The sequence below is a fragment of the Leptonotus elevatus genome, chromosome 4 (genome assembly GCF_054856555.1).
Source record: "Leptonotus elevatus isolate MCC_2025b chromosome 4, RoL_Lele_1.0, whole genome shotgun sequence".
Lineage (NCBI taxonomy): Eukaryota > Metazoa > Chordata > Actinopteri > Syngnathiformes > Syngnathidae > Leptonotus > Leptonotus elevatus.
Window position 1 is genome coordinate 4,353,277 of NC_141242.1, and position 26,817 is coordinate 4,380,093.

Sequence of the window (26,817 nt, forward strand, 5' to 3'; positions counted from 1 at the left end):
TTTTCTTGGGAAACATTGAGGATTGCAGCAGAGATAAAGAAGCAGTTTGTAAATGTATTATAGGAAACCTAAAAAAAAAGTGATAATTAATGTGTCCCCTTAAAAATGTCTATAATTTCCTACATTAAATAGTTGATCATCACAACACTTAAAAAACATTTCAAACGCATCATTCAACAAACACTTGAATAATGGCTTTTATTTTTTTATGCACCAGGAATAACAGAAATTTCTGGGGCATTTGCAGCAAAGATGCCATGTAACATTGACTACAACTTTAACTAAAATTAACTCCTCCCCGGCATACTGTCAGATGCGAACAATACTTTATTTGTACCAAATACAACTTTCCTATTAGCCAGGGCTTCAGCACCGTCTTGTGGCGTGATAGAAAAAATACAAGAATACAATTGACAAGCTTACGTCACAAGTCAAAATGGCAGTCAACTCGGTGCATTGCGGAAATATTAGAAATGCCCGCATATTCAATAGTCAATAGGCATATTTTTCAGTGAATAAATGAGGATATAGGTTCCACAGGGAAAAAAATTGCAAATAAAAATTTGTGAATAGCGAAACACAAATAGGCGGGGTTGGGTTTCTGGAGGCAGGTACAGAGTAGAGACAGTAAATGACAAAGTAAGTCAGAATTGAAGTTTGCATGCCAAAACAAAAGATCCACAAATCAGAAAAGTAAATGCTAATGCTAACTGAACTGGACTGACCACCATTACAAGTAACCTATATATATATTTTTAATATATACCATGAAATTGTATTTACTATTCATTTCATAGTTTTTTTTCCACACAATTATTATTATTATTAATTTTTTTTTTTTTTTTACTGCGTTGTACCTTGCCAAAGAGAGCCTATCACAACTGGGGTATTCACCTTTGACCCCCCCCTCAACCCTCCCGCCTTTTAGAAGACAAGCGCGTGCGAGCAACCGGTTGGTCACGTGACCCGACTCTGAGCGCGGTCTTGAAAACGCGCGCGTGCGTGTGCACGTATTACAATGTATTTCCGGTTTCGGTGAGGGGAGCCAACGCGGCGTGAGCGCGTTGTGTTGTCGGTGTTGCGACATCTCTCCCCCTCGACGCCCACGGACACGCTAACGACGACACTCGCCGTGGCGGACCCAAGCTGCCGAGCCGCCATGCTCACTCGGGTGAAATCGGCAGTGGCCACCTTTATGGGGGGCGTAATAACCAGCGGCGGCGGCGGCGGCGGTGGCGACCCCTCCGGCGTCTCGGAGGTGGCCCCGAAATTCCCGTATGGCAGACCGGAGTTCCTGGCACTGTCGCCGGATGAAGTGGAGTGCTCGGCGGATCACTCCGCGAGGCCCATCGTCATCCTGAAGGAGAGCAAGCGGCTGCCCTGGTCCACCGGCTATGCAGAGTGAGTGTAACCTGTTTGCTCCATCTTTCTCCGTAACTCCATCCTTTATAGGCTAACTGATGGTGAGCATTCAACATTTGCCAACTGACTCAAATGTCCAAAAATTCACACAGTTCCGGGAACTATTGTCCAAATAACCCCTGTTTTCAAACAATTCTGCTGTTTAACATGAACATTTTTCATCTTATTCCGGAATCATCTTGGGGACTATTTTTTCACATCTACCATATTATCAGTTTTCATTATTCTACATTTTTCATGGCAGCGTTCTGTAATTACTGTATATGTTATTTTTTTACATGTTTACATCCACGATTGATGACCTGTTCAACCAATTTTGACTTAAAACTGTTCAGCTCAATTGGGACATCTCTGGAACAATTTTTCACATCCCCCCCAATTGACCACATTTTCCATCCATTACTTGTTTACCTCCTTCCACATTTCTCCACTTACTCAAACCATTCCATTTTAAAACTGTTCAGCTTCATTCAGGACATTCAGTATACAAAGCCATGTAGCGTTCCCAAAATGTCCACATTTTTATAAATAAATAATTAAAATCCCAATTTCCAGATTTGACCTGTTTTGCTTCCTTCCAAAATTCACAAATGTCCTTTTCTAGTTAAAGTATTTTTATTTTTCAGTTTCCAAGTCATATAACAGCAGTTTATGTTGGCCAAGTGGCTCGTTTCATGTAATCTCCAAAACATTAAGATAAGATATCGTAACCCTTCGAGGAGATTACGTGCAACTTGAAGTCTTGTACAAGAATTGTATCAACAACGATTAAGAGCGAAAAATGGTGTCAGTCAAAACCGGTGCATTATTTTTCTTGATACAACTCTTGACATTTGAACCTCTCATCACAAACAGTTTTGTGCACTGTTGTTGTACAAGTTGTCCCATTTTGTGTCATGCGGTCAACGGTGAATGCGACCTCAAAAGTTACGTAATCCTCATTTAGTCCATGAGGCCAGCCATCAAATCCAGAGGAGCGGGTTTGAAATGTTTGCTCATTGAATGTTTACTTTGTCACTCACTCTCCTCATGCTGGTTCTCTTTAAAAAAAAAAAAATAATAATAATAATCATCTGCTGCACTCCTGGTGTCATATCATATTGCGCGAATGTTGTGGCCGCTATTTCGGATGCCATCACTCCTGTAGATAAAGTAAGAACAGTAATGAACCATCTGCAACAGTCTATACAAGTGTCATGTTTGCCGCCCCTTATCTCTTCACACAAGCGCCGAAAAGCATCATCTGGTCCGGTCCATTCTGGTTGTGGTGCGAGGCAAAGACCGAGGTCACGGCAAAGAGTCCTTGAGGCCATTCTCCCGCACCCGACACGGCACGTTATCAGTTCACAAAGAGAAGCTCGTCTTGGTGTAATTCCCCTTGACAAGTCTTATCTTCACGCCGGTGGTTGGGACTATTTCCCGTAAGCCGCATTGTTTCACGGTAGAAGAACACTCGAGTGCAAAAAGTTGCACATTTTTCTAGTTGTTGGATATAACAGGTTACCGTACTCTTTTTTTTTTTTTTTTTACTTTAGCACGAGTAAAAAAAAAATTTTTTTGAAGATGAATAGTCGTAATTTTGAGTAGCGAATGTCCCACAAATCGAATTGTTTGTAAACTTGACTAAAATATGCCTCAATGCAGGCGTGCTACTTTTATACTGGTATTGTATACATTGATACCTTGACTTACAAGTGACTCAATCTACAAGTGATTCAAGATACAAGCCATCGCTCTACTGTTTGTTTTTTGCTCGAGTTGTGAGCTATAGATGGGCTAATGAATCGCATTAGTGTCGCAGTGTTACAAGTTATTACGTTGTACCTCATTCACTGTCCACTAGGGGTGTGCCAAAAAAATCAATTCTCATAAGAATCGCGATTCTCGTTTTAGTACGATTCAGGATCGATTTTAAATGTCTCAAAATTGATTTTATTGAAATTATTTTTTACTGTCTTGCCTTGTTTGTGTGTGCCTTTTATTGGGAGCACTGTTTAGGTTGTACCCGATTTGGCCACTTAGGGGCAATGTGGTTCAGATACACAGTTAAGTTGTAGCCACATTAGAGAGTAGAAAGAAGAAGTTACGATGAAATTATGCCAACAAAAGTTGTTGTTTTTTTGCAGCGTAGGAAGAGCATATGGCGATGACTAATGTTAAGAAGAATTTTGTATGAAAAGCCGTTCTTTTGAGTGATTAAAGTGCCGCGAGTAGCGCGCTAATTAGCATTAGCGAGTCAGACTGAGGTATACCATGACGATTCTTTGCGTATCTATAAATTGAAGCAGAAATCATTGTCAATCAAATCATTGTGAATTAAAAATCGCTCTGAATCGAGAATCGAATCGCAGGCCCAAAAATCGGAATCGAATCGTGAGACAGTCGAAGATTCCCACCCCTACTGTTCACTGCCAGGTGTTATCGGAACAGAGAACTCAATATTGCCGATCTTTCGGAATATTGTCTTCTCTAAGATTATGCAAACAAAAGAAAGATGGGATTCTCACTCAGTTCATCAGGAAAATATGTTTGTTTCTACCTTTTTCTGTCTGCTTTTTAGTTATTTATTAGTGATACAACATGAGATTGTTTGACCAAAAACATTTCACATTGTTTTATTTTGGGCTGGGTTGGGGCAGGTTCTTATTGGCATTTCCATTCGTTTCAATGGGAAAAGATCATTTGTGATGCGAGTGTTTGCAGTTATGTGGTCATGGAATGAATTACGCTTTTAAATTGTGTGTTGTTGTTTTTTTAAGAGTATGACCTTTTTTTTTTTTTTTTGTATAATGACATCTTCTATAGACCAAGTTTTTGTTTTACAAACAATGGTGGCGTCTACCGATGTTGGTGCTTGCTCGTCCGACTCATTCTCCCAAATCACTTCTCATGATGACAAACTCATCAAATCATTTCTCTAAGAGCTTCTTGACTTCTCACGTAACTGCAAACAGGATGCGGAACTTCCTCTGGTCTAATCTACTGTCAATAATTTGTAATGCCACAACTGGAAGTGAACATTAATTTGCTTCACCCTCTTGTGTGCTATAAAATGCGGGCATCATTTGAGCTCACTCTTTTTGTGTGTGTGTGCTCGGCATATAGACTTCGACATTTTATTTGGTTGAGGTTCATAAGGGACATAAACAATCAGCCGCTACTGGAGCCATGTTGGGGGTTTATCAACAAAGAGCTCATTGGCAGCACAAAAACCTGAGGGCTCATCATGTGATGTGATCCATGAAGTCCATTAAGAATCTTATTTCTGCAAACCAGTGGGGTTTTTTTTAACGGAATCCCCACAATTAACATTCAGTTGTTCATCTTTTAAATTTTTTTATTTGTTAAAATATTTTTTGTTGTTTTTAACCGATACCGATAATCAATCATTGAGAAAGTGCCGATGCCAATAACCGATAAGTCATTTGATAACTGTTTGCACTATAATTCTAACATGTACAAATGTATTGAAACATTGTGTTGAAGCGCGATAATTATCGGCCACTGATTTGATTGCGCATCCCTAAAATATTTATTAATTGCAATTTGAGTTCCACTTCAAATTTGAGGGGAAAACTTCCAAAATCCATCACGCTTGGCGTCACGCAAGAGGTCAATGTCCGTATTTCATTTCAAAGGATAAATTCTACCTGTTATGTTTATTCAAATTTTTTCCTAGGTTTTCATACTCTTGTTAACAAAAGTGGGAAAAAAATGTTAAACTAATAGAAATAGTTCAAATGAATTTTTGACGTCTAGAGCCGTCAATGGTAGCGAATGAGTTACTTTAAGTTGCCTTTTTTTTTTTTGCAACACTTGTTCCAAAAGGAGCAACATCAAAGGATGAAATTGAGGACAAGAAAAAAAACATTAGATATAGACCAATGTGTTTTTTTCAGGGCCGATACTGATGCAGATTATTCGTAGTCAAGGAGGCCGATAACCGATATTTGAAGCCCATATTTATTTTCGGTCAAAAGGGGGGGGAAATATTGTGTCAAAATGTTCAAAAATACAAATTGCAATCTTGATTCTGTTGTAATGTCAGAAAACATATTTATTAAAGCATTTTTCAGACTTTTCAAAATGTACAAGTTTTTTTTTCTTTCTAACAAAACGTTCTGGGAGCTCCCAAGGTTATCATTACGTCTTAAAAAGTTAAATGGAAACTTAAGCAAGTAAATACCGTAGCTTTCTATAGTTTTCTATCTGCAATTTTTCACCCAATTTTTTTTTTAAATACCTGAAAACTTTCACATTTCTTTGTTTTAATGTCGAACAAAAACAAATGGTTCCAAAGGTTCCTACAGTCAGTGGCATCTCTTATAAAGATAACTCAAAATGTAAATAAATAGCTCCCTGAGATTAAAATTGCTTTAATTTATATCGGCCATCAGATTTAAAAAAATGGCAGATAGCGATATTTGTCAAAATATCGTCCAATATCGGCGCTGATAATCGGCCAGGCCGATAATCGGTCTATCTCTAAAAAACATATACGTGAAGCGACTGTACATGAAGTGAGCGGATGTGTCGTCCCTTGTTAGCAAAGTCGATGTGGATTTTGTTTTATTTAATGTCAAATTTCACACTTGTGTTGCAAAAGAATGTAAAAAAAAAAAAAAAAGAGCAAATCAGTGACTCAAACCACCTTTTGCGTTAGTTAACACATTTTTTTTTTCTGTTTTACGATTGAACTGAAATGATGTCTAGAATATGTGAAAACATTCCAGATAGCAAAACGTAGGCCTTGAAATTTCGCAGTGATCGTTTTCTGCTTTTTTTTTTCAATGGCTTTATTCAACAAATGTTAACAGACAAATTCATACACAATCCACAAGTGACGAACATATTACAAGTTAACAGCCAGACGCTAAGATGAGGCTTACATTTGGACAACAATATGAACTCATTCACTGCCATTGACGGCTATAGACGTCCAAAATTCATTTGAACTATTTCTATGAGTTTAACATTTTTTTTCCCACTTTTCCTAACAAGAGTATGAAAACCTAAACATGTTTTATTGTACATTTAAGAACAGAAACAAAATGTGTGATTAATTGGTTAGTTAGTTTTTGCTCATAAATCAAGTGAGTAGAAGGACATTTTATGAAGTCGATGAAAATGCTCCAGATGTTTCAACACGGGGCTGACCTTTGTGTCGTGGGACGACGCAGCATTAAGCTTACAGCTGTACTCTGCGGGAGGCTTTTCGCCTGTCTGCTGTGACAAGTAAGCAAGTAGGCCACGTTCATCCCAAGTCGGTCCCGGCAGAGACGGCCGGGGCGAGCGGTTCCGCTTAACGAGGAGGAATTTTCTACGCACGGTTAGAGTGAGGCTGCACTTAGCGCGATTTTTCGGAATGGATCAGTGACCTAGACCGCTTCGATTGAAAGTGACATCATTCATGCTCTGGCGCTCTTTCAGGCTTCACTTTGGAAGATTTGCTACAAACTTTAACCCATTCACTGCCATTGACGGCTATAGACGTCAAAAATTATTTTAAACTATTTTTATTAGTTAAACTATTTTTATTAGTTAAACTTTTTTTTTCTACTTTTGTTACCAAGAGTTTGAAAACCCAGATTTTTTTTACTGTACATTTGGAACAGGTATAAAATTTGGGATTAATCGTAAATTAACTATTGAAGTCATGCGATTAATTACTATTACTTTTTTAAATTGTAATTAATCGCATGACTTTAATAGTTAACTCACGATTATATTTTTTTATATCTGTTCTAAATGTACAATAAAAACACTTTTTCTAGGTTTTCATACTCTTGTTAACAAAAGTGGAAAAAATGTTAAACTAATAGAAATAGTTCAAATAAATTTTTGACGTCTAGAGCCGTCAATGGTAGCGAATGAGTTAATTTAAGTTGCCAATCCTTGGAGTAAGGTGAAAAGAAATATGTTACAGATTCTCATTTCACGTCTTTTTTTTTCATTCCATTGTAAGTAAACCACAAAAAAAAATGTTATCTAGTGTTTTTTTTTCTCTTCTCATCTTTTGTGCTTGAAATATCGTGTGAACATCAATGTCACACAAACAACGATTGAAAATAATTGAAAGGCGGCGCCGTAGTGGTGAAGGAGAAGGTGACTCTTCTTTTTACTTTTTTTTTTTGCCACAGCTGCGATTCGGAGTATCTCATGTCACAGTCGAAGCCCCCTGACAGGGTAATTAGGGCCCCGTCTTTGTCCCAAATGTGAAAGGAGGTAAGCGAATACGACAGCGTGGGTGTTCAGACGCTATAGTAGCTTTAGGGCGAGGACTATCGCTGAAACCTTCCTGCCTCCTCCTTCCTGCCTCCTCCTCCTCCTACTTTGAAAAAGACTGCAAAGTTCAAGTGTTGAATTTGCACACTCAAAATGACTGCACTGTGACACGTGCGCGCACACCGCTGGCGCCACGCCTGGTTTGTTATACGGTCCGCGGTGTTCGCAAATGTGTTGTTCAGTTCAACAAACAACAATATCCTAAATGTCAATGAAATGTGTTCTTGCAGTGCTGCCACTATCGAATATTTTTTAGAAACAATTAATCTATCGATTAATCGGATTCATTTTAATTTTGCATGAATGTGTATTACAAAAGCATTTTTTTCCCCTGATTACTAGTGATAAGTGTTTATTTTGTACTTCAAATTCGTTTGGTGATTGTTTTTAAAAGTAAAAACAGATTTTTACAAATGTCTTATTTTGATTAAAAACTGAATAAAAAAATCAGTCTTCTTTCACGAAGGACTACAGAAATCAGTGAACAATGGCTTGTTGACATGCTAAAATCCGAGGATTTGGACAATAAAAAAAAAATGGCGCCAAACAATTACTCCATTATTAAAATAATTGTCGATCAATTTGATAATCGATTACTCGTCGATTAATCCAATAATTTTGACAAGCTCTAGTGTTTTGTAAAAACACTAGATATCACAAAAGTGAACTTTACATTCCAGAAGTTCTATCCTCACGCGTGATTGGGTTGCAAAACTTCTTAATTTTTTTTTGGGGGGGGGGGTCAATGTAAATGAACCAGAAATTTGCTAAATTAAAAGTTGCCTCTTCTTAACTCATTCACTGCCGGCTGTTTTGAAAGCACAGTTGCCCATATTGCAGTACTTCTCCATTCTTTTTTTGTTACACTCCCACCACAGAAAGAAGAAAAATATTCACATCACTTCTCCACTGGCACTATATTGTATCATTTGTCTATCAAATTGTTGTCAGCACACCTGCCTCGAGATCGCCACTGCCACCTACTGCAGTGGATGTGCAATTACACTTTATTCTTACACTGCGGAAGAAAAAAAAAAGTTCCCTGTATGAGAATGAGCCAGTCTAATAACACAAGTGGGTTTGTGGCGCTTTCAATGGTCATAAGGACGTCACATGTTCGTAAGATGCTGAATGATGTCCGTTCATATCTCGAGGCTCTGCAGAGGAAACCATGTGATCGCTACATGTGGCTCATTTGAAATAGTTCCTTCCCAAGGCTCTTTTTCTTGTCTTCAGTTTACATCTGCCTTCTTATTTACGTGCTGTTGTCCTTGCAGGGCGGTCAATGCCGGCAAGAGCACGTTAAACGAGGATCAGGCCTGCTGTGAGGTGCTGGTGGTCAAGAGAAGACTGCCGGGCGGCTCCGCCACCTCCGACTCGGGCCCCACGGCCCGGAGGAGGTCCTCCCTGCCCAATGGAGAGGGACTGGGCCTCAGGGAGAGTTTGGTACGTGCCAACGGCCACGCCTCTTTCATCCTTGCGTACTCTGTTCATGTTATGGAGGCACACCGAATTTCGATGAGGTCATCGATTAGTCAAAGTCGTCTTGGCGATCGGTCAATTTTGACCCAGGTCAACAATGTGCTCATCAGTTTCTATATGAAATTAGGCACTGCAAATCTTTAAAAAATCAAATAAAATTAGTAGCTTGTCTAACATTTATCAATGATGAACTCATTCACTGCCAGTGACGACTATAAACGTCAACATTTTATTTTAACTATTTTTATTAGTTTAACACTTTTTTTCCACTTTTGTTAACAAAGAGTATGAAAACCAAATTTTTTTTATTGTACATTTAGAACAGATATGATATTTGTGATTAATCGCAAGTTAACTTGTGAAGTCATGTGATTAATTACGATTAAAAACTTGAATCGCCTGACGCTCTGAAAATTTTTTTTCTCAAAAAAAAAAAATCATTCACTGCTTTGGCGGCTATAAACGTCAAAAAATTATTTTTGCTATTTTTTATTAGTTTAACATTTGTTCCCACTTTTGTTAACAAGAGTCAGAAAACCTAGAATTCTTTCATTGTACATTTAGAACAGATGTAAAATTTGTGATTAATCGTGAGTTAACTAGTGAAGTCATGCGATTAATTACAATAAAAAAATTTAATCGCCTCTTGCCCCTCATTTTTTATAATATATATATAATGTGTGTTGTTTTTTCAATGGATTTATGGCAGTGAATAAGTAAATTATTTTAATTTCAAATAAAAGTGAGCAAGTTTCTGCTATGACCCTTTAAAGACCAACGGGTCCTTTTTTTTCCTCTTTTTCTTTTTTTGGGAAACTGAAAATGTGGTGAATAAACAGACAGTTGGTACTGTTTCTAGCTCCCTTAATGTATACCATACCATTTTCTTTGATTTGACACACACTGATCCAAAATCCATTTCAGCAGAGACACGTCAACATTTGTCTTGGGACAGCCTCAGTGTACACAAACTGAAAACAAAGACATTTTTCAATACTGCATTTTGGGTCACTTCAGGAGAGGTCAGCACATTTTCCAGTGATGATGTTAAAAGGCTATTGTTATTCCTGTCAAATGTCAAAAGAGGTCAAATTTGCGCTAATCATTATGTAAGGGTTAAAGATGACTGCATCAAAGTATTGACTTTACACTACAGAAAAGAACAAAGTATGAACCGATAACTAACTGATAACCAAGTAGTGTAAGAGTTGAAATAGGTTTAAGAATGTTGTGGGGTTTTTTTTTAGCTACACGGCGGTGAAAACGAACGTCATACTTTGAGCCGTTCTTAATATTTTGCTCGTCTCATTCCACCCGAGACTCCAAATGTTTGACTTTGCTCTCGGCAACATTTCTTGAAATTGTTGATATGAAGTTAGCGCCAATCCGCAGTTGGCGGCGTGCGCAGTTGGCGGTTTGTGTTGTGACAAATGTAATCCGCTCTTAAGTTGTGCTAACATGCTGCATTAGTTCCTCTTCGGGTTTCTGGGGGCGCCAGACACGAACACGCAGATTTATTTATCCCCCCCCCCCTCCCCCAACATACTCAAAAATGTGACATTTTCTATGAGTTTTCTGATTTATTTTCACATTCAGTAATGATTCAGTTCAAATGTATTGCATATGTTAGATAAATATTCTATCAAAATAAGTTATAAAACGAACCACTGCAACAAGATGAAGAGATTTAGATTCAAACCCAGATCATCTCCACTGAGGCAGGTGATACTATGTGCTGCCTCATTATTTGATCTTATTTTCATGGTTTGCTTTTTTATCACCTGCAGCAAAAGGCAGGTGATGCGCTTTTACGTGCATTGTACAGTGCAAACGTCTGTTTTAATGACATTTTACGCAACAATTATTTTTCACAGCACAGTAAAACAAAATGGCCAAGTACTTTGTTAAAAATTATAATAATAATAGTAATAAAATGCTAAAATCGATTTGCATAAGAATCGTGATAGTGCGATTCAGAATCGATTTTAAATGTCCCAAAATTGATTTTATTTAAATAATTTTATACTGTCTTGCCTTTGTCTGTGTCTGTGTGTGCCTTTTATTTGGAGCGCTGTTCATGTTGCACCTGGTTTGGCCACTGAGGGGCAGTGTGGTTCCACGCGGTCTGATACACTGTTAAGTTGTAGCTACATTAGAGAGTAGAAGGAAAAAGTCAAGATGAAGTTATTCCAATAAAAGTTTTTTTTTCCCAGTCTGATATTAACCCTTTCGGACCCGTAGATGATTGCAGTGGACATGGCATATTTGTGTGTCTAAACCAATAAAAACGCATCATTTGGATGATGTCAACACTTCTGGTTCGTGATTGGATCCTAGCTAACCAATCACAATCGCAAGTTGATTCGCATGATGTTTGTGGTAAAAGTTTTATATATAAGCTTGGTAAGTTTACAGCCATACTATCCTGGCATCCACTATAACAAATAAAAACATGAGAAAACACCAAAATGTTTTCCCCATGTTGTTATGTGGGAAAAGAGTCAAAATCAGTTAAAAATAAAATTGCCCAGCAAAAAAAAATAAATAATTGTGGGACTGTGATCAGCAGTGCAATGCTGCCACCCACTGGACACAGGCCTGCACTACACTTGTACAAAATGCACAAAAATGAATGGATCGTAAATAACGAGCGTTTGCATTCCAGGCCAACTCGGACGACCTGACCTTCCACTACTGGGGCCTGTTCGACGGTCACGCCGGCTGCGGGGCGGCCGTGGTGGCGTCACGCCTCCTCCATCGCCACATTGCGCTGCACCTTCAGGAGGTGATGGACATCCTGCGCACGCCCGACCTCCAGCCGCCCACCTGCCTGAGCGAGGAGCCCATCCGCTGGCAACGCCAGCACCTCAATCCCACGTCGAACTCTCGCGCCCTCGCCAGGGCCGCGTCGCTACGGGGAGCCGCCGGCGCCCCCGGGTCGCCGAGCGCACCGCCCGCGCGCTTCTTCGCGGAGAAGAAAGTGTCGCACGAGAGCCTGGTCGTCGGCGCCATCGAGAACGCGTTCAAAGATATGGTACAAATTAATTCTACTACTTACTGTCTGGTTTGTTTCTTCCAGCTTGTCTCTCGCTTACTGCAGTTCTCAAACTTTTTAAATGTTTTTTTTCCCCCAACTTTTTATATCGTCTAAAAAAAATACTTGAATCTCTACGTGCCACCATTATTAATACAATAGTGTATTGTTTCGTTAAATAATTATTTAATTATAATGAATTGCACATAACAGGAATTTAAAAAATGTACCGTACTTAATAAAAGTCTAAAAAAATAATTATATAAAAAGTTAAACTCAACTGGACTGTTGTACTTAGGAAGTAATTATTTTATGTACCACTAGGGGGGTGTCTAAGCTTTTTTTTTATCAGGTTGCATATCAATATATATATATATATATATATATATATATATATATATATATATCAATATATATATATATATATATATATATATATATATCAATATATATATATATATATATATATATATCAATATATATATATATATCAATATATATATATATATATATATGAGGATGCAAAGACTTTAACTATCATTCAACACATCACTAACAATGCATCACACAATTATTTAACGTTTTTATTTGACTTCATATTTTTGAAAAACCATTGCCGCATAGTGCAATGAATACTGCACATTTGAATAAATGTGAACACATGGTAATGAATAATGAACTAAGATGATAAATAATAAGAAAATTGCACAGAAATAGTTTAAAGATTTCAGATGCTGGGATGAAAAACTATTTTGTATACAGTTGAGTGTAAATTGATCAATAAAACATATTTTGGGTAACATATTTTTATTATATATATAATTTTTTTAATTTCATAAATTGCTTCGTGCCATGGCATGATACTACAGTAATAAATACAAAACTTTCGTTATAAAACAAAACAATTGTACAGTAGTAAACAGAATTGACGTGAGGGCATATTTTTGTAGTACATCTTCTTGAACTCTAGGTGGCAGCATGTAACTATTATTCACCAAACTGAATGTTCAAGGCATTCTAATGAATGAACATATTTTTTCCCTTTAATAATTGCCTTGCAACTACAGGTGTTAAAAGAAACATTACATGTAAAAATGTGATAATTTCTTACTTTTTATTTTTGTATTGCACCCCCCCCTCCCCTTTATTAACCTTTTAGAAAAATAAGCTACTTGTCATTTAAAATGACTTAATAGCAGCTTGTCAACTATTATTAAATTGAGTTCATCGACATCGTCCCACTCACTACAACCGACACAATTCAATATTGTGAGATTGACGACATGTCTGTGCGAGGTGTATGCTTTTCTGCAGCCGTTGGGAGATGGAGAGGAAGAAGGTGTGGATGTTTATGCAGATGTTTCCATTATTAAAGACTTAGCCTGCGGGATGTGGCTCACGCAGCCAGGATAAATATGTATGGCGTGCTATGGGATTCATAATTCATCCAGGGCGAAGGACACATTTACACATCCTCCTCCACCGGCACAAAGAACACAGAACGTGGACCGGCATCCATCATCTTGACTCCTTCCAGAAAGAAGAGCACATTCTTGTCTTTTTATACTGTAGAAGCAGAATTTCGATACATTGTGTCAGTGGTTTCCAACCTTGATTGATTGAATTATTAATTGAGACAAGACGGCACACAGCCTATAAACAAAAGTACATTTCCTGAAATGATGAGGGTGCTGTCATAGGTGGATTAACAAAGAGATTATAATAATCTAGTGATTGTTGTAAATAATTTCCTGATCTATGACTGAATAATTCCGATGGCAGTGGTTGGGAATCACTGTATTAGATGGCTGCTGGGGTGCCTAATGAAATGTCCACTGGGTGCAGAAAAATCTCATAAATTGTGAACCAACAGAGCAACAAGTAGACGGCACGTTTACGACATTTTTATTAATTGACATCATTATTATTATTCTAATTAATAAACACGTAGTCTTTTTTTTTTTAAGCACCAAATTAATGTAGGCTAATTAACTGGCAGTAATAGCCAGCGCCTCATCTGAACTTAATGTGCCTTTCTGGTGGTTTGATTCTATTTTGTTGCTGCTTGATGAATTGATTCATTATGTTGCTATAATTATCATTCATAATGGAATCATAGGGGGGGGGGGTGTATGTGAGGGGTGCTGACTGGATGTCTACTAATGTACTATATTTTGATAGCATGGTCGATAGCCACTTAGCCACATAGCATGCTGCTACTATTTCGGTAGTAGCAAAGAGCCAGCTAGCAAGATCGACAGCTACTGTGTATTTAGTTAGAAAACTGCGATAATTGTTTTTAAAAACTTTGAGTATTGCTTCTTTCTTTCTTTCTTGTTTTACTCCATTGAGTATCTTGACGGCAGTTATATTCGACTCGTGTTAGACTTCAACCTTCTTGTTAGACATGCTAACATGAAGCCGCCTAGCATAGCTTAGCTGTTACTATGCTAGCTGCGGCTTCGTGGCCATGGGTGAACATTTTTATGCCAACGCATTATCAGAAACACCCAATAACGTTTACACCATACATTTTAATATATATTATTCTATATATATATATATATATTTTTTTTTTAGGATGTCCAAATAGAAAAAGAGCGTGCCGTCTACAACACGTCCGGAGGTTGCACTGCTCTGGTGGTGCTCTACGTGCTCGGGAAGCTCTACGTGGGCAACGCTGGAGACAGCAGGTGAGACTGTTCAAATGTGGATTCCCCCCCCCCCCCCCCCCCCACATAAAAACACAAGGTTAATGTTTAACATGCACATATTAACACTAGCTTGGTTGTGGCTGGTGCTATCACGTAGCCATAAATTTAGCGCTAGTTAGAATTTTAACCAATAGACCGGACTCAACTTGCCACATTAACTTGGGACTTGATTTAATTTATGACCATGTGATTGGTTAAAAATATTTCTTTCTTACAACAGATACTCAAATGTGCCTTCCTTTCCTGGCTAGAATGAGCCCAAGCTGTCACGTGTGCTTTTCCCCCTCAGAGCTGTCATCATCAGGGGAGGCGAGGTCATCCCAATGTCAAGAGAGTTCACACCCGAGTCGGAGAGGCAACGACTGCAGTTCCTGGTAGGAAGCACGCCTCCCCCATCTCCTGCGTAGCACAGCTGTCACATGTTCGCACCGCTGACCTCTCCTCTTCACTCGTCACGTTGTCTCTCCGCGCCGCATTATTATTAGACTATGACATTGTTTTTTTTTTTTCACCAAAGGCCTACATGCAGCCCCACTTACTAGGAAATGAGTTTACACATCTGGAGTTCCCGAGGAGAGTGCAAAGGAAGGAGGTTGGGAAGAGGATGCTGTACCGCGACTTCACCATGTCAGGATGGTGAGTTTTATCTGGCCAGTTACTGATTGGCCAACAGGAAGTACAGTTTTTTTTTTGATTCGCTGTACAATTTGAAGAGTGTTTCCACTCTTCTGGGAAGAAAAATGCATTGTGGATGTAAAACTTCAAAAGCAGGAGCTTGGACTAAGGTGATCTCGGGTCAGGTCATATCAGGCCGCCACTGAGATTAACTGCGTGATCTAAGATTCAATCCGGGTGCTTTATCGGCACCGCAGCTTTCTGCCTGTGCCTGTAGTGTTCATTAAAGTGAACATTGACATTTATTTATGGATCGGCAAAAATGTGCAATTCACAAATATTTTTGTGTGAATAATTGTGAGACAAATCTCTCCCCATAGTCTTTTTACTAGTGATCAGTGTTACCCACACCATGTTAATACTTGGGCGGGACACCCAAGTAAACTGGCCACCACCCAAGTAGATTTCAAGAAAATTTAATGGGAAAAAAAAAACGTGCCACGATCAGATATACCACATGTAACATTGGTTCGCCGTCACGCGTGGATCATGATGTTAGAGGAAATGCAAATATCAGGACTTGGAACTATCACCAAAGTACATTTCAAATTTGTGGGAAACACTGTGATGGGAAAATGAAGCTTTGTGAAGCACTTGCAATACTTTTTTTTTTTTTTTACTCCAGTAGGTGGCACTCTATTTAATAATAAAGTCTAGTGCAATGGAAGGGTGCCAAATATTGCAAGTGCTTCATGAAGCGTCATTTTCCCATCACTACCTCCTCTGGACTCGTCTGCAAATGTGACCATGCTCAGTGTCTTCTATTGTGCTCGCCATTTTCCCAAAGTGAAGAACAGGTATCCGAATGGGATTAGAGCGGATGTAAGTCACTCCGCTGTTATCGCTGCTCTGACAGTCCCGTAAAACTCCCGGCGTCCGTCTGGGGATTTCTTGGAATTAATGACGGAGAACCTTCACGTTGTAAACTTTTATAGTCGTGGAGTCAAAATGTCTCGAATTTGCTTTCTTTGAAGGGATACGATTTAATTAGTGTAATCAGGAGCTGAAATGCTCAATATGATACTTTCTGGCTGCAATCTCGAATAATGCGATTCCCAAAAACTCCCATCGCCTTCCTCCAGTGTCTCGTACCCTTTGCTGCTGCTCTGAATGAAAATGAACAAAAGGGTGCGACGGTGCAGGTTGCCAGGCAGAAAAGGTGGCAAGGTTACACGCGTATTCACACGTTGGACACTCCCGCGTATCCCTGCAGTGTTTTCCTCGCGCCGCAGCGGCTCTCAAGACGCTCAATTATTCATCAATTGGCCGCAGCGTGGATTATTTGTGCATTTTATCATTCCGACTTCACAGCTCTTCATCAATTAAACGTTGGGCTACAGGTCCTGATTACAAAATCTTCTCTGGGGCGTGGAAGCTTCTCAAACAAGTCCAGACATCAAATAAACTATGCAGTTGTGTTGCACCATTTTTTTTCCCCTGACAAAAATAAATGAACATTTTGCATAATCTGTAAACTGCTACTCAATGGGCGAGTGGTTTAACGGGTCCTGTCTAATTACAGGTCTTATAAAACCATCGAGGACAAAGACTTGAAGTTTCCTCTCATCTACGGGGAAGGGAAGAAGGTAAGTGGGACTTAATACACCAAAATGATTTTCCTTGCTGCCACAATGAGGCACTCTAAAGCGACCACGCCAGCTCCAGCCCCAGTTTACACATTGATTGCGTAACAATCCGCAGTATGGCGCCGCGCCACAAGGTGGCGCCTCCTTATTTTTTGCTATTCCTCTGCAGCACTTTTTTGTTTGGCTGTCAGTGCATTTGATGCGGCGGACTTGTACGCGTAATTGGGATGCGTCCGCGCCAAAAGTCCTACTTTTTCATATTAATGAAGTAAACCTGTGGACTTCCAGTCCCGTTTTTTGTTTTTGCTCTCCAGCGGCTCAGTCCATGGCTGATCGGCCACCACGCATTACAACTGTCACATCTGACTTAAAAAAAAAAAAAAAAACTATCTTGAACACTCGAGGCCAACAACAGGCACTCTAACGCAGCCGCACCAGCCCGATGTATTCATTTTTTGGTGGATGCTACAAAGTCTTCAAGCCGACTGATCCAGGATCAGTACCGTCCTGTGTTGTCGTCACACATGAGCAGATTCAATTAGCCCGCTTCCTCGCTCTTGCGCCAGCAGGCGTCTTTTTAACGGGCCCTTAACGGAACAGATTCAGCAGTTTAGAAATGAGCTGTTGAGCACGTGTTTAGTGGGGGAGGCTCGTTAAGCACCGCGCCTCGAGGCAGAAGGTGCTGACGGCGAGCTTGCGTGTTGACTTGCCTAAATGCTGCTCATCCAGCCACACAAAGACCGAACAGCGTCTGAAGGGAAGGAAAAAACATGGTCGCCCTTTGTGATCGAGCACCTTGAAATTGAAATTGAACTTTCTCCTTGTTTTTTTTTTTTTAACTCTTCTTTGTAGGCCCGGGTGCTAGCGACCATCGGCGTCACCAGAGGTCTCGGCGACCACAATCTCAAAGTGCACGACTCAAACATCTACATCAAGCCTTTCCTCTCTTGCTGTCCGGAGGTACACGGCAAATTAGTCCCACCCACCCGTCGCTTTTTTTGTGCGATTCTTGTGACCTTAAAATGCCAGAGTTGTGATATCATTTTAGGGGCTACTCATACAACGTAATTATCTTGGGTCGTCAGGTCAAAGTTTACCCGCTGGCGCAGTACGAACACGATCCAGACGATGTCCTGGTCGTGGGAACCGACGGCCTGTGGGACGTCCTCTCCAACCAGGAAGTGGCAGAGGCCGTCACCTGCTTCCTGGTCAATTGCGACCCCGACGACCAGCACAGGCCAGTGGAATTTTCCATCACATCTAGCCTACCTTTTCTAAACATGAAATTCCTCCAAAGTTTGTGCACACGCTAATATGCTAACATGTTTCAATTTTGGCTTTCACGTTGTTAGCTTAATATGCTAACTTGCGAAAGATAGCCTGTTAATAAACAACAACCAACAGGCTAGCTTTTGCAAGTTGGCATGTTAACCTAATTAAGCTAACAAATTGAAATGCATTAGCATATTAGCGTGTACACAAAGGGATTGAACTACAAAATGTAAATGTTAGCAGTTAGCATATTGCCAATTCTGATTTATTTTAAGACCTGAAGTGTTGCTGTTGTTGACTGCATTTGTGTTTGCGTCACATCAGGTACACGATGGCTGCCCAGGACTTGGTCATGCGTGCTCGTGGCGTGCTCAAGGACGGAGGCTGGAGGATCTCCGGGGACAGGCTGGGCTCCGGGGACGACATTTCCGTCTACGTCATCCCGCTGGCGCACTACGACGCGCTCTACTGAACACGAAGCACCACTCGTTTTACGTCCGTTGTCAAAACGTCTGCAGGAGTTTTGGATGAGATTTTGCACCGCACTTCGGGCCAGGTGTTTTCATTCTCACTCATCATCCTTGGGAGCTTATGAACTTAACGGGTGAAATTGTATGCGGACTCTCATACAAATCTCCGACGCTTTGAGTTTCTCAGAATCTTGTACAGTGGAATCAAGCCAATAGTTTATTCTTTTGTGTGTGTAATTTCCAATACAAAAAGCTCTCTTTGACCGTGCAATGTTAATGAATCCACAATTGTGCCGTTTATTTTGTTTCCTGAAAAGTAGTGCTCTGACGCCAGCGACGTAATTGGGGGGGGGGGGGGGGGGAGTATGATATCCACTTATTTCTAGCACACATTCAAGGTAAAATGTGTATTTTTTAATTAGTTTGTAGAACGGACTGTGAATAACGTAACTAGATTTTTTTTTAATGCTTTCATTATCTACAAAGCACATTTTCATGTCGTAAATAATAGTTGACAATGTCTAACTGAATTTTGTATGTCTTTATGTCATTTGATAGGAGGGATTTTTCCTCCATTTTTAAGAATTGCAAACGTTTCCATTTTCAAACCTTGTGACATTTTAATTGGAATGGACTGAAATTTCACGGTACGGTACAAGCAGAGCAGTTTTGTATCTTTCGTTAGCATAAAATGTTTTGAGTCATTTTGTTGAAAAGTGTACAAAAAATGTTTCAGTTCATTTGAACATAAATTGGCACTTTTATTATTATAATATATATAATTTTATTAATCTATCCATTTTCTGTTTCTCCTTTAGACAAGTAGTCTTTTTATTAAATCTAACATGCATGTTTTGTTAAAAGTTTGAGGAAATGGAGGTACTTGGACGAAAGCACAGGAAGAACATTTCAAACGCCACACTGGAGGTTCGACAAAATTCAAACCCTGAGCCTCAGAACTATGAAACAGAGGTGCTATAGTCCACGTTGCATTCCAATAGCATCAAACATAGGAGTTGTATCCCCCCCCCAAAAATTGTGCCTTTACCAAGATTTTGTTAGTCATGTTTTACCTGTTAAACTGTTTTTTGTGTGCCAGTAACAGTACTTGTGAAACACGGGCCAAAAATAATAATAAAAAAAATGTCTGCGCATATTTCACTCTTGTCTTGTTATACAGTTGAGAGATCACATTCCAATCAATATCGCTCCACGGATACTGACAAGGTTATTAATAATGTCAAAAGCGTGTTGTGCAAGTGTACCTAATAAAGTGGTCAATATGACGACGTGTTCCATCCACGGGAGCCGGAAGGGCCATCTGGTCGCTGCGCGCCGCCACTGCGTCCAACTCCGGTCACGTCACGCCGCCTCTCTCCTCTGTATCAATGTGTGCGTGCACGCGTGCGTGCCAAATTGGATGACGGCGTCATCCCCGTGGGCGGCCACTCGCTTCCAAAGTGGATGGACGAAGTGACGAGTCGACGGCCGCTTAAGCGCTACCTTGACTTGCACGCTTACGAGCTGCCAGCCGATCCGTTGTTAGTCTTGTGTTGCGAGTCAAAATGTAAGATACAGCGGGGGCGGGGGGGAATGTTTTAAAGGGCTGGTGTATTTTGGGGGGAAATGTCATCTTTATCTTAACTCATTCACTGCCATTGACGGCTATAGACGTTAAAAAATAATTTGAACTATTCATATTAGTTTAAATTTGAGTATGAAAACCTAGAATTTTTTAAAATAAATTTAGAAAAGATAAAATGTGTGAATAATCGTGAGTTATTGAAGTCATGCAATTAATTACAATTAAAAAAAATTATCGCCTGACGCCCCTAATTTGTAATAATCTTTTCTTAAAGAAAAAAAAACGATTTTAAAATTTGTCTAGGTTCTCATACTCTAAACAAAAGTGGGAGAAAAAAAAGTTAAAACTAATAGAAATAGTTAAAATGAACTTTTGACGTTTATAGGCGTCAATGGCAGCGAATGAGTTAATAGGTTGTGGTAATATTTATTGTTTCAACAATTTAATTAGGCAATTCTATATTTTTTTAATTAGGGAGCATCAATGAGATCACACAACCGCTTTCCATGCATTTACATAACTTTTACATTTTAGCTGCCAGCTTTCGAAATTCCCCAGACGGCTTGCAAATGTGAGCCCCTGGGCTGGCAACGAGCGAGCGATCTGATTGGATGCTGGCTAAATGCTTTCAGGCCTCTCCATTTGAAGAGCTCTAACGTTTGAAGTTATTCACTTATAGGGAAACGGTCGGAAACTATTTTGACTAAGTTCAGAGTGAGCAGCTATGGAAGCGCTGAAAGTCTCCGTATTTAAATTTGAACAAATTTTATTTACGTATGTTAGTTGTTAATTTAATACTCATAAAAAAAAAAAAAGATGGCGGCAAAAACACTTTTTGAATAGAAGGTATGACCCAACTAAATGAAGCTCCTGAGTTAAAAAACAACTACCCAATATTGCCCTTCATAAAAACCTAATTTAATAGAACATAAAGCATGAAAGTTTGCGTATTATAATACAATGGACATTTTGGCCACTAGATGGCAGTGTAGATTTGAAGAACAGAAGTGTTTTTTGTTAGCGGATAAATAATATATGGGCGCTTATTGTTGTATGTTCCGTCTGCACGTGTTCCTACCTCGCGTCCAAAAATAAAGTTGTTTGAATGTTTACCATTACAACAAGATTGAAGCTAAAAAAATTTTTTTAATAAATAACATTGAGATTTCCAAAACCGCAAATATGCGGGGGTCCCCGTACTTATTTGTGCATTCACACGAACAAATGCGACGACTCCTATCAGGCCACATTTTGCACCATCAGCCGACGCTTGCGGCCCTCACGAAACATTCCCCACAAATTTTGTGGGAAGGTCAAACACGCCATCCAGTCTCGAGTGAGCGGCGTGCTCTCATCTGAGGGGGGCGGGAAGATCTCACGATCCATTCAGCAGAACCCCACATCGAGCGGCCATATTCATGCGCCGTGGGCTTGCCAGATGCCGGCGGGCAGCAGAGGAGCGCATTCCGACACACGCCCTCCGCCGGGTGACCTCGAGTGAGGACGCGGCGGCCCGCGAGAGGGCTCGCCGTCATGTGCTTCGCCCAAGCGCCAACGCGGAGGCCGTCCGGATTTAGCAAAATAATCTGATTATTACGCCAACAGATGCGCGCATGCTCCGTCTCACGGGCTGCCCTTGCTTGACTGCGGGGAGAGCGAGTGAGGTTGTGTGAGGAATCTCAAACTCGTTCCCTTCTCACTGTTACGATGGAACCGTAGCAGGTTTAACCCCTGCTGTATTGTAATGCTGTGCAGTTCAATTGTCTTTCATTTTAAGCACAATGCATTTGCACCGTATCTTTTTGAGTTGTTTTCAAAACAATCTGCGTACTTTTGTTTACATTTTTGGTTCAAAACATTAAATTAACTTAAGGAGGTTTTTTTTGGTTTCCATTACAGTGGTGCCTTGAGGTACGAGTTCCATTCATTCCGTGACCACACTTGTAAATCAAAACATTTGTAGCCTACTTAAATCTTCCCTTATTAATATGAACGGAAATACCATAAATCAGTTCCAAACAACGAACGATAAAACGCTCTACTGTTCTTAATAAAGAAACTAACACTTTTTAGTATATTGTCCTTTATGAAAACAGTTCCATTATTAAGCACAAGGTACAGAATTAGTTTGTGCATCATTAGCAGCACATTAAGGCTCATTCTGGTGTGCACGACTTGGCCACCAGGAGGCAGCATAATACAGTCATGGAGATGCAAAGGAAGACGACTCACTACTGTTAATGACTCATTTTTCATGGATTATAAAGAAAATGCCTGCGAGTGTTGTAACAGTTTGCTTACATGTATTGCACCACGCTTTGTTTCAAATACTTGTACCTTAAAGTAACATCACTCCATAGATGCTATTTGTTAGCCTGTCTGTGGTGTTTCCCATTATTGTTAGCATTTAAGCCTGTGGCCTTTAAAACTAAGTTACAGGGATGTTTTAAATATGTAATATTAACTTTAACTACAAATTGCAATAAACAGCTTGAAACCACTTTTGTGTGTGAAGATATGTTCATTATGCTAATTTTTCAAACTGCACTGACCACCATACATCGGCCATCTCAAATATTGACTGAATGATGGGACATGCTACATTACTGTACTTAAACGTTGGGCATTATGGTGGTTCTTAGAGATCCAAAGTATTTTATGAGGTAGCTTAAAAAAAGAAAAAATGTGATATAGAAGGTAACCCACACTCGTATCACAATAACTGTGCTATTGACAATTCCGACCTCACGCCGCAAGTCAAAATGGTGGTCAACTCGATGAAAGCTCTCGCTTCATAATGAAAAGCATTGGACTTTGGATGGTTGCAATTTGATTTTCATAATATGATTTGACTATACCAATTCGCCCGGTTTGTATGCTATTCAAAGGCAAAAGCAACACAAGACGCCGTTTGTTTTCAACTTGTAAAAGGAAGCATTTGCATTGCGGAAATAACAGAAATGCCCGGATGTTTGGAATTTATCAATACTTAACATAGCTCATATTACTATACAAAGCAAGACAAAATGGCAAAAGTCACTACAGCGGAGTGTTAGCGGCACAACATGGATGAAAGGACACGACGCAGGTCCGTGAAGGCAGCAGATGTATTGTGGGATACCTTTGTGGGCAGCCGGAGCCACGTCACTCGTCTCCACATAGCAACAGCGCCGTTGACCTACATGCCTTCTGCCACGCCAGACACATTCTGGCGTGCTGCATAAATTACACACACTCCACTCAACCTCATCTCCAGACGTAAGGCACATTTTTTATAACACGAGCCACCATTTTAAGGTCTGTCTTTTAAAAGCAAACACGGAAGTAGTCGTTTTTCCCACGGTCGGTGAACTACTTTATTTCATCAAACGTGATACAGTGAGATTTCACACGAAAATAAAAAGGCGAATAAAGTCGGTTCGAAATCAAATGAAACACTAACATGGCGCAGAACTAGCTTGGCAAACTAGAAGTGGACATTTTGAATATATATTTACCTGGAAACGGCGTCAAAAGGCGGGAAGGCGGGAAGCGGAACCATTGGGGTGGGGGGGGGGGTCTTCTTTCCCGGCGAGGAGCGCGAGGCTAGCACTAGCAAGGCAGTAGCTTGCGCAGTCATCTCCATAGCGGGCACAGTCACAACCCAAACAACAGCACAAACTACTACCTCAGCCAGTACGCGGCCAACAACAGGCGACCGGGGGAAAAAAACAAGAGAAGGATGGGGGGGGGGGGGGGTCCAAACGTCGTCATAAAGTAGACAAAAGGAACGAGGCGGGCTCCATTTTGTGCAAGCGCTCGCTCGCTCGTCCTTCAGTGGCGGTGCTGTAGTCGTGTGTGATGTAGTCAGTCATGTAGTGCGCCTGTGGGGCTTTGGCGCTCGTGCGTGGACTTGAAATAAAAGAGCGAAGCCCCGCCCACGCAGTGCTGCTCACCCCGCCCCCCTCCGTCCACCTCGTATGACCCACACTTTCAGGTTGCGCGCGCAATCGTGCATAGAGTGGGTAGATAGTTGGATAGATGAATAGACAGATGGGCCAATACACGATGGCTGAATAAATAGATGGTAACTAGATAGCTAGATGGACAGTCGGATAGATGCATGGTCAGTATGGGGACACTCATACAAATCAATAACAAATGTGGCTCTTATTTGATAGAAGACAGCAATCCGAATAGAATATCCTTAAATTGTACGAGCTTTTTTTTATGTGAAACATGAGGTACAAAAACAAAGAAATGAAACATCTACAATACTGTATACCTAAATATCTCATCCTGAAAAACCATGTCGGGCTACTGCCAGTCAAAATTCCATCCTATGATCGATAGATACTGCAGAGAGCTAGACGGATGGACAGATGCATGGCAGATAGATCATTGATGACTAGATGGGACTGATGGATAGGAAGTGTGGATGGATAGATGGCTGGATAAATGGAGCATGGATGGACGTACTAACCAATGGGAGATGGATGACTGATTAATAAGCAGACAGCCGATAAGATACATTGATAGATGGGTCAATGGATGACGGATAGAAAACAGATTAGGTGGGTGAATACATGGAGATATGGATTAACGTATAGAGCATGGCATACATAGAATGACAGCTGGTTGGCTAGACAGATGATATTGTAGCTGGATGGACAGATTGACAGATGGATGAATAAATATGTTGGTAGATAATTTAATATAGGGTTAAAAAGATAGAGATAAATTGCTTGCCTTTCCTGGTCACTGGGGACTTGTTGCCAGGCAGATTTCATCAGGCTCAAATAGAACTGGCAACTGCCCCATTGGCTAATTAAAATAATAGCACTAAGTCATTAAGACAACTATAGAAACAACAACAACAAAACTGTATTTAGCCAAATTCCTTGTTTTGTTTGCACATTCTTCCCCATGACGACTGATTAGAATTATACAGTTATATTGTATTTTGTTAATTTATTTATTAGTTTTAGGCAGTAATCTTTACAGTCCTTGCTAAAAAAAAATAAAAGGCAGAAAAAGGAGATTGTAGAACTGTCTCATTTATTTTCAGTACGCACGTCCCTTCACAGATGGCTGGCTAAAGATGACATGGAATGTTGCAGCTCAGATTTGTTTCCTTGCATAAAGTCGCCACTGTTGGAAAACAAAAACGTGTTCATTTTCAGACCAACAAGGCCTAATTTTCTCCTCCTCGTTTCCTCACGCTGCACATCGAGTGTGGTCAGTCTGCTTATGAGAATAAGGGAGGAGAGGATACCGGAACAGAGCCAACGAACGAGCAATCATCTGCTTTGGCCTCTCAGGTCACTTTGGGTCAACCTCATGTCACTGCGGATGTGGCTCGAGCGGAGTTTGTGTGTGTGTGTGTGTGTGTGTGTGAGTGAGCACTTATAAAGCACCTGGATCAAGAAGACACATTCAAGATTTCTTCATCATGAAAAAACAAAAGTCAGGAGTCTCCATTGTGGACTCTGGAGATGGGGGGCTGCATGAAGTCCTTAAAGGGCCCCAGGGCCTCCTTCAGGGCCGAGCTCACCTCCGAGGAAGAGCACGTGATGCACTCCACCAGAGTGGGGTACAAGGCGATCACCTGAGCCCACGTGTTGTCGTCCACTGTGGAGGGAGGAGGAGGAGGAGTTTAAAAAAAAACAAAAAAAAAACACGTCAATTAATAGTGAAGGAAAGCAATCTAAGAAATCATCCCCACAGGCATATGGAAATGAGTTTTGCTCAAAATGAAGGCCGACAAACATCTCCAAGGGCGTCTCAAGAACACAATTTTGAAAAGTGTCTCAGATTAATCTGCTGAGGTGTTAACAAAAAAAAAAGAAAAAGAAAAAGAAAAAGAAAGAAGAAAAAAAAGAATAATTTCCTGTTATTGACCTTGTTGGGAACAAACGAAACCAGACTGGAGATGAAAGTCATTTGACAGTTTGTATTCTTGACACACAAAGTAATACAAAGATGTTGGCATTGAGGACTCGGAGCTTTTCATATTATTTCATATGACTTCATATATACGCACCGTTTTCGGGCTGGGTCTTCTTCAGCGAGTCCATCAAAGTACTGATGGCCTTGAGCACAAAGATGATCTCGGTCACTTGTTGCCTGAGAAGAAAAATATGAAATAATTATGGGTGTCAGGTGATTATATTTTTTAAATTGTAATTAATCGCATTACTTCAATAGTTAACTCACGATTAATCACACATTTTATATCGGTTCTAAATGTACGATAATTATTATTATTATTTTTTTTAAAGTTTTCACAAGCTTGTTAACATAAGTGGGAAAA

The 26,817-nt window shown here is 40.1% G+C and overlaps 2 protein-coding genes across 3 annotated transcripts in view; one reads left to right on the forward strand and one right to left on the reverse strand.

Moving 5' to 3' along the window:
* Positions 1 to 968: 968 nt before the first annotated feature.
* On the forward strand, positions 969 to 19,289 carry LOC147175064 (protein phosphatase 1H-like). The gene is made up of 10 exons (XM_086074338.1): positions 969 to 1,401; positions 8,985 to 9,153; positions 11,855 to 12,223; positions 14,804 to 14,916; positions 15,227 to 15,311; positions 15,455 to 15,573; positions 17,135 to 17,198; positions 18,051 to 18,158; positions 18,284 to 18,435; positions 18,795 to 19,289. Exons 1-10 carry the CDS (start codon positions 1,160 to 1,162, stop codon positions 18,940 to 18,942), a joined length of 1,569 nt encoding a protein of 522 aa, XP_085930464.1. The 5' UTR covers positions 969 to 1,159; the 3' UTR covers positions 18,943 to 19,289.
* Positions 19,290 to 25,541: 6,252 nt separating this feature from the next.
* mon2 (MON2 homolog, regulator of endosome-to-Golgi trafficking) overlaps positions 25,542 to 26,817 on the reverse strand; it is a 34,311-nt gene continuing 33,035 nt past the window's right edge. For both annotated transcript variants that reach the window (XM_086073596.1, XM_086073595.1), the window contains 2 exons: positions 26,548 to 26,630; positions 25,542 to 26,135 (listed from right to left, as the gene is read on the reverse strand). In XM_086073596.1, the coding sequence (XP_085929722.1) occupies positions 25,972 to 26,135; positions 26,548 to 26,630 (247 nt within the window). In that variant the 3' untranslated portion in view covers positions 25,542 to 25,971. The remainder of the gene's footprint in view (positions 26,136 to 26,547; positions 26,631 to 26,817) is intronic.

Bases quoted from the DNA above. Each gene is read 5' to 3' on its own strand.
- LOC147175064 (XM_086074338.1), top strand. From the start codon at position 1,160: ATGCTCACTCGGGTGAAATCGGCAGTGGCCACCTTTATGGGGGGCGTA. The intron at 9,154-11,854 runs GTACGTGCCAAC...TTTGCATTCCAG, and splicing joins TGGGCCTCAGGGAGAGTTTG to GCCAACTCGGACGACCTGAC. The intron at 15,312-15,454 runs GTAGGAAGCACG...TTTTCACCAAAG, and splicing joins GGCAACGACTGCAGTTCCTG to GCCTACATGCAGCCCCACTT.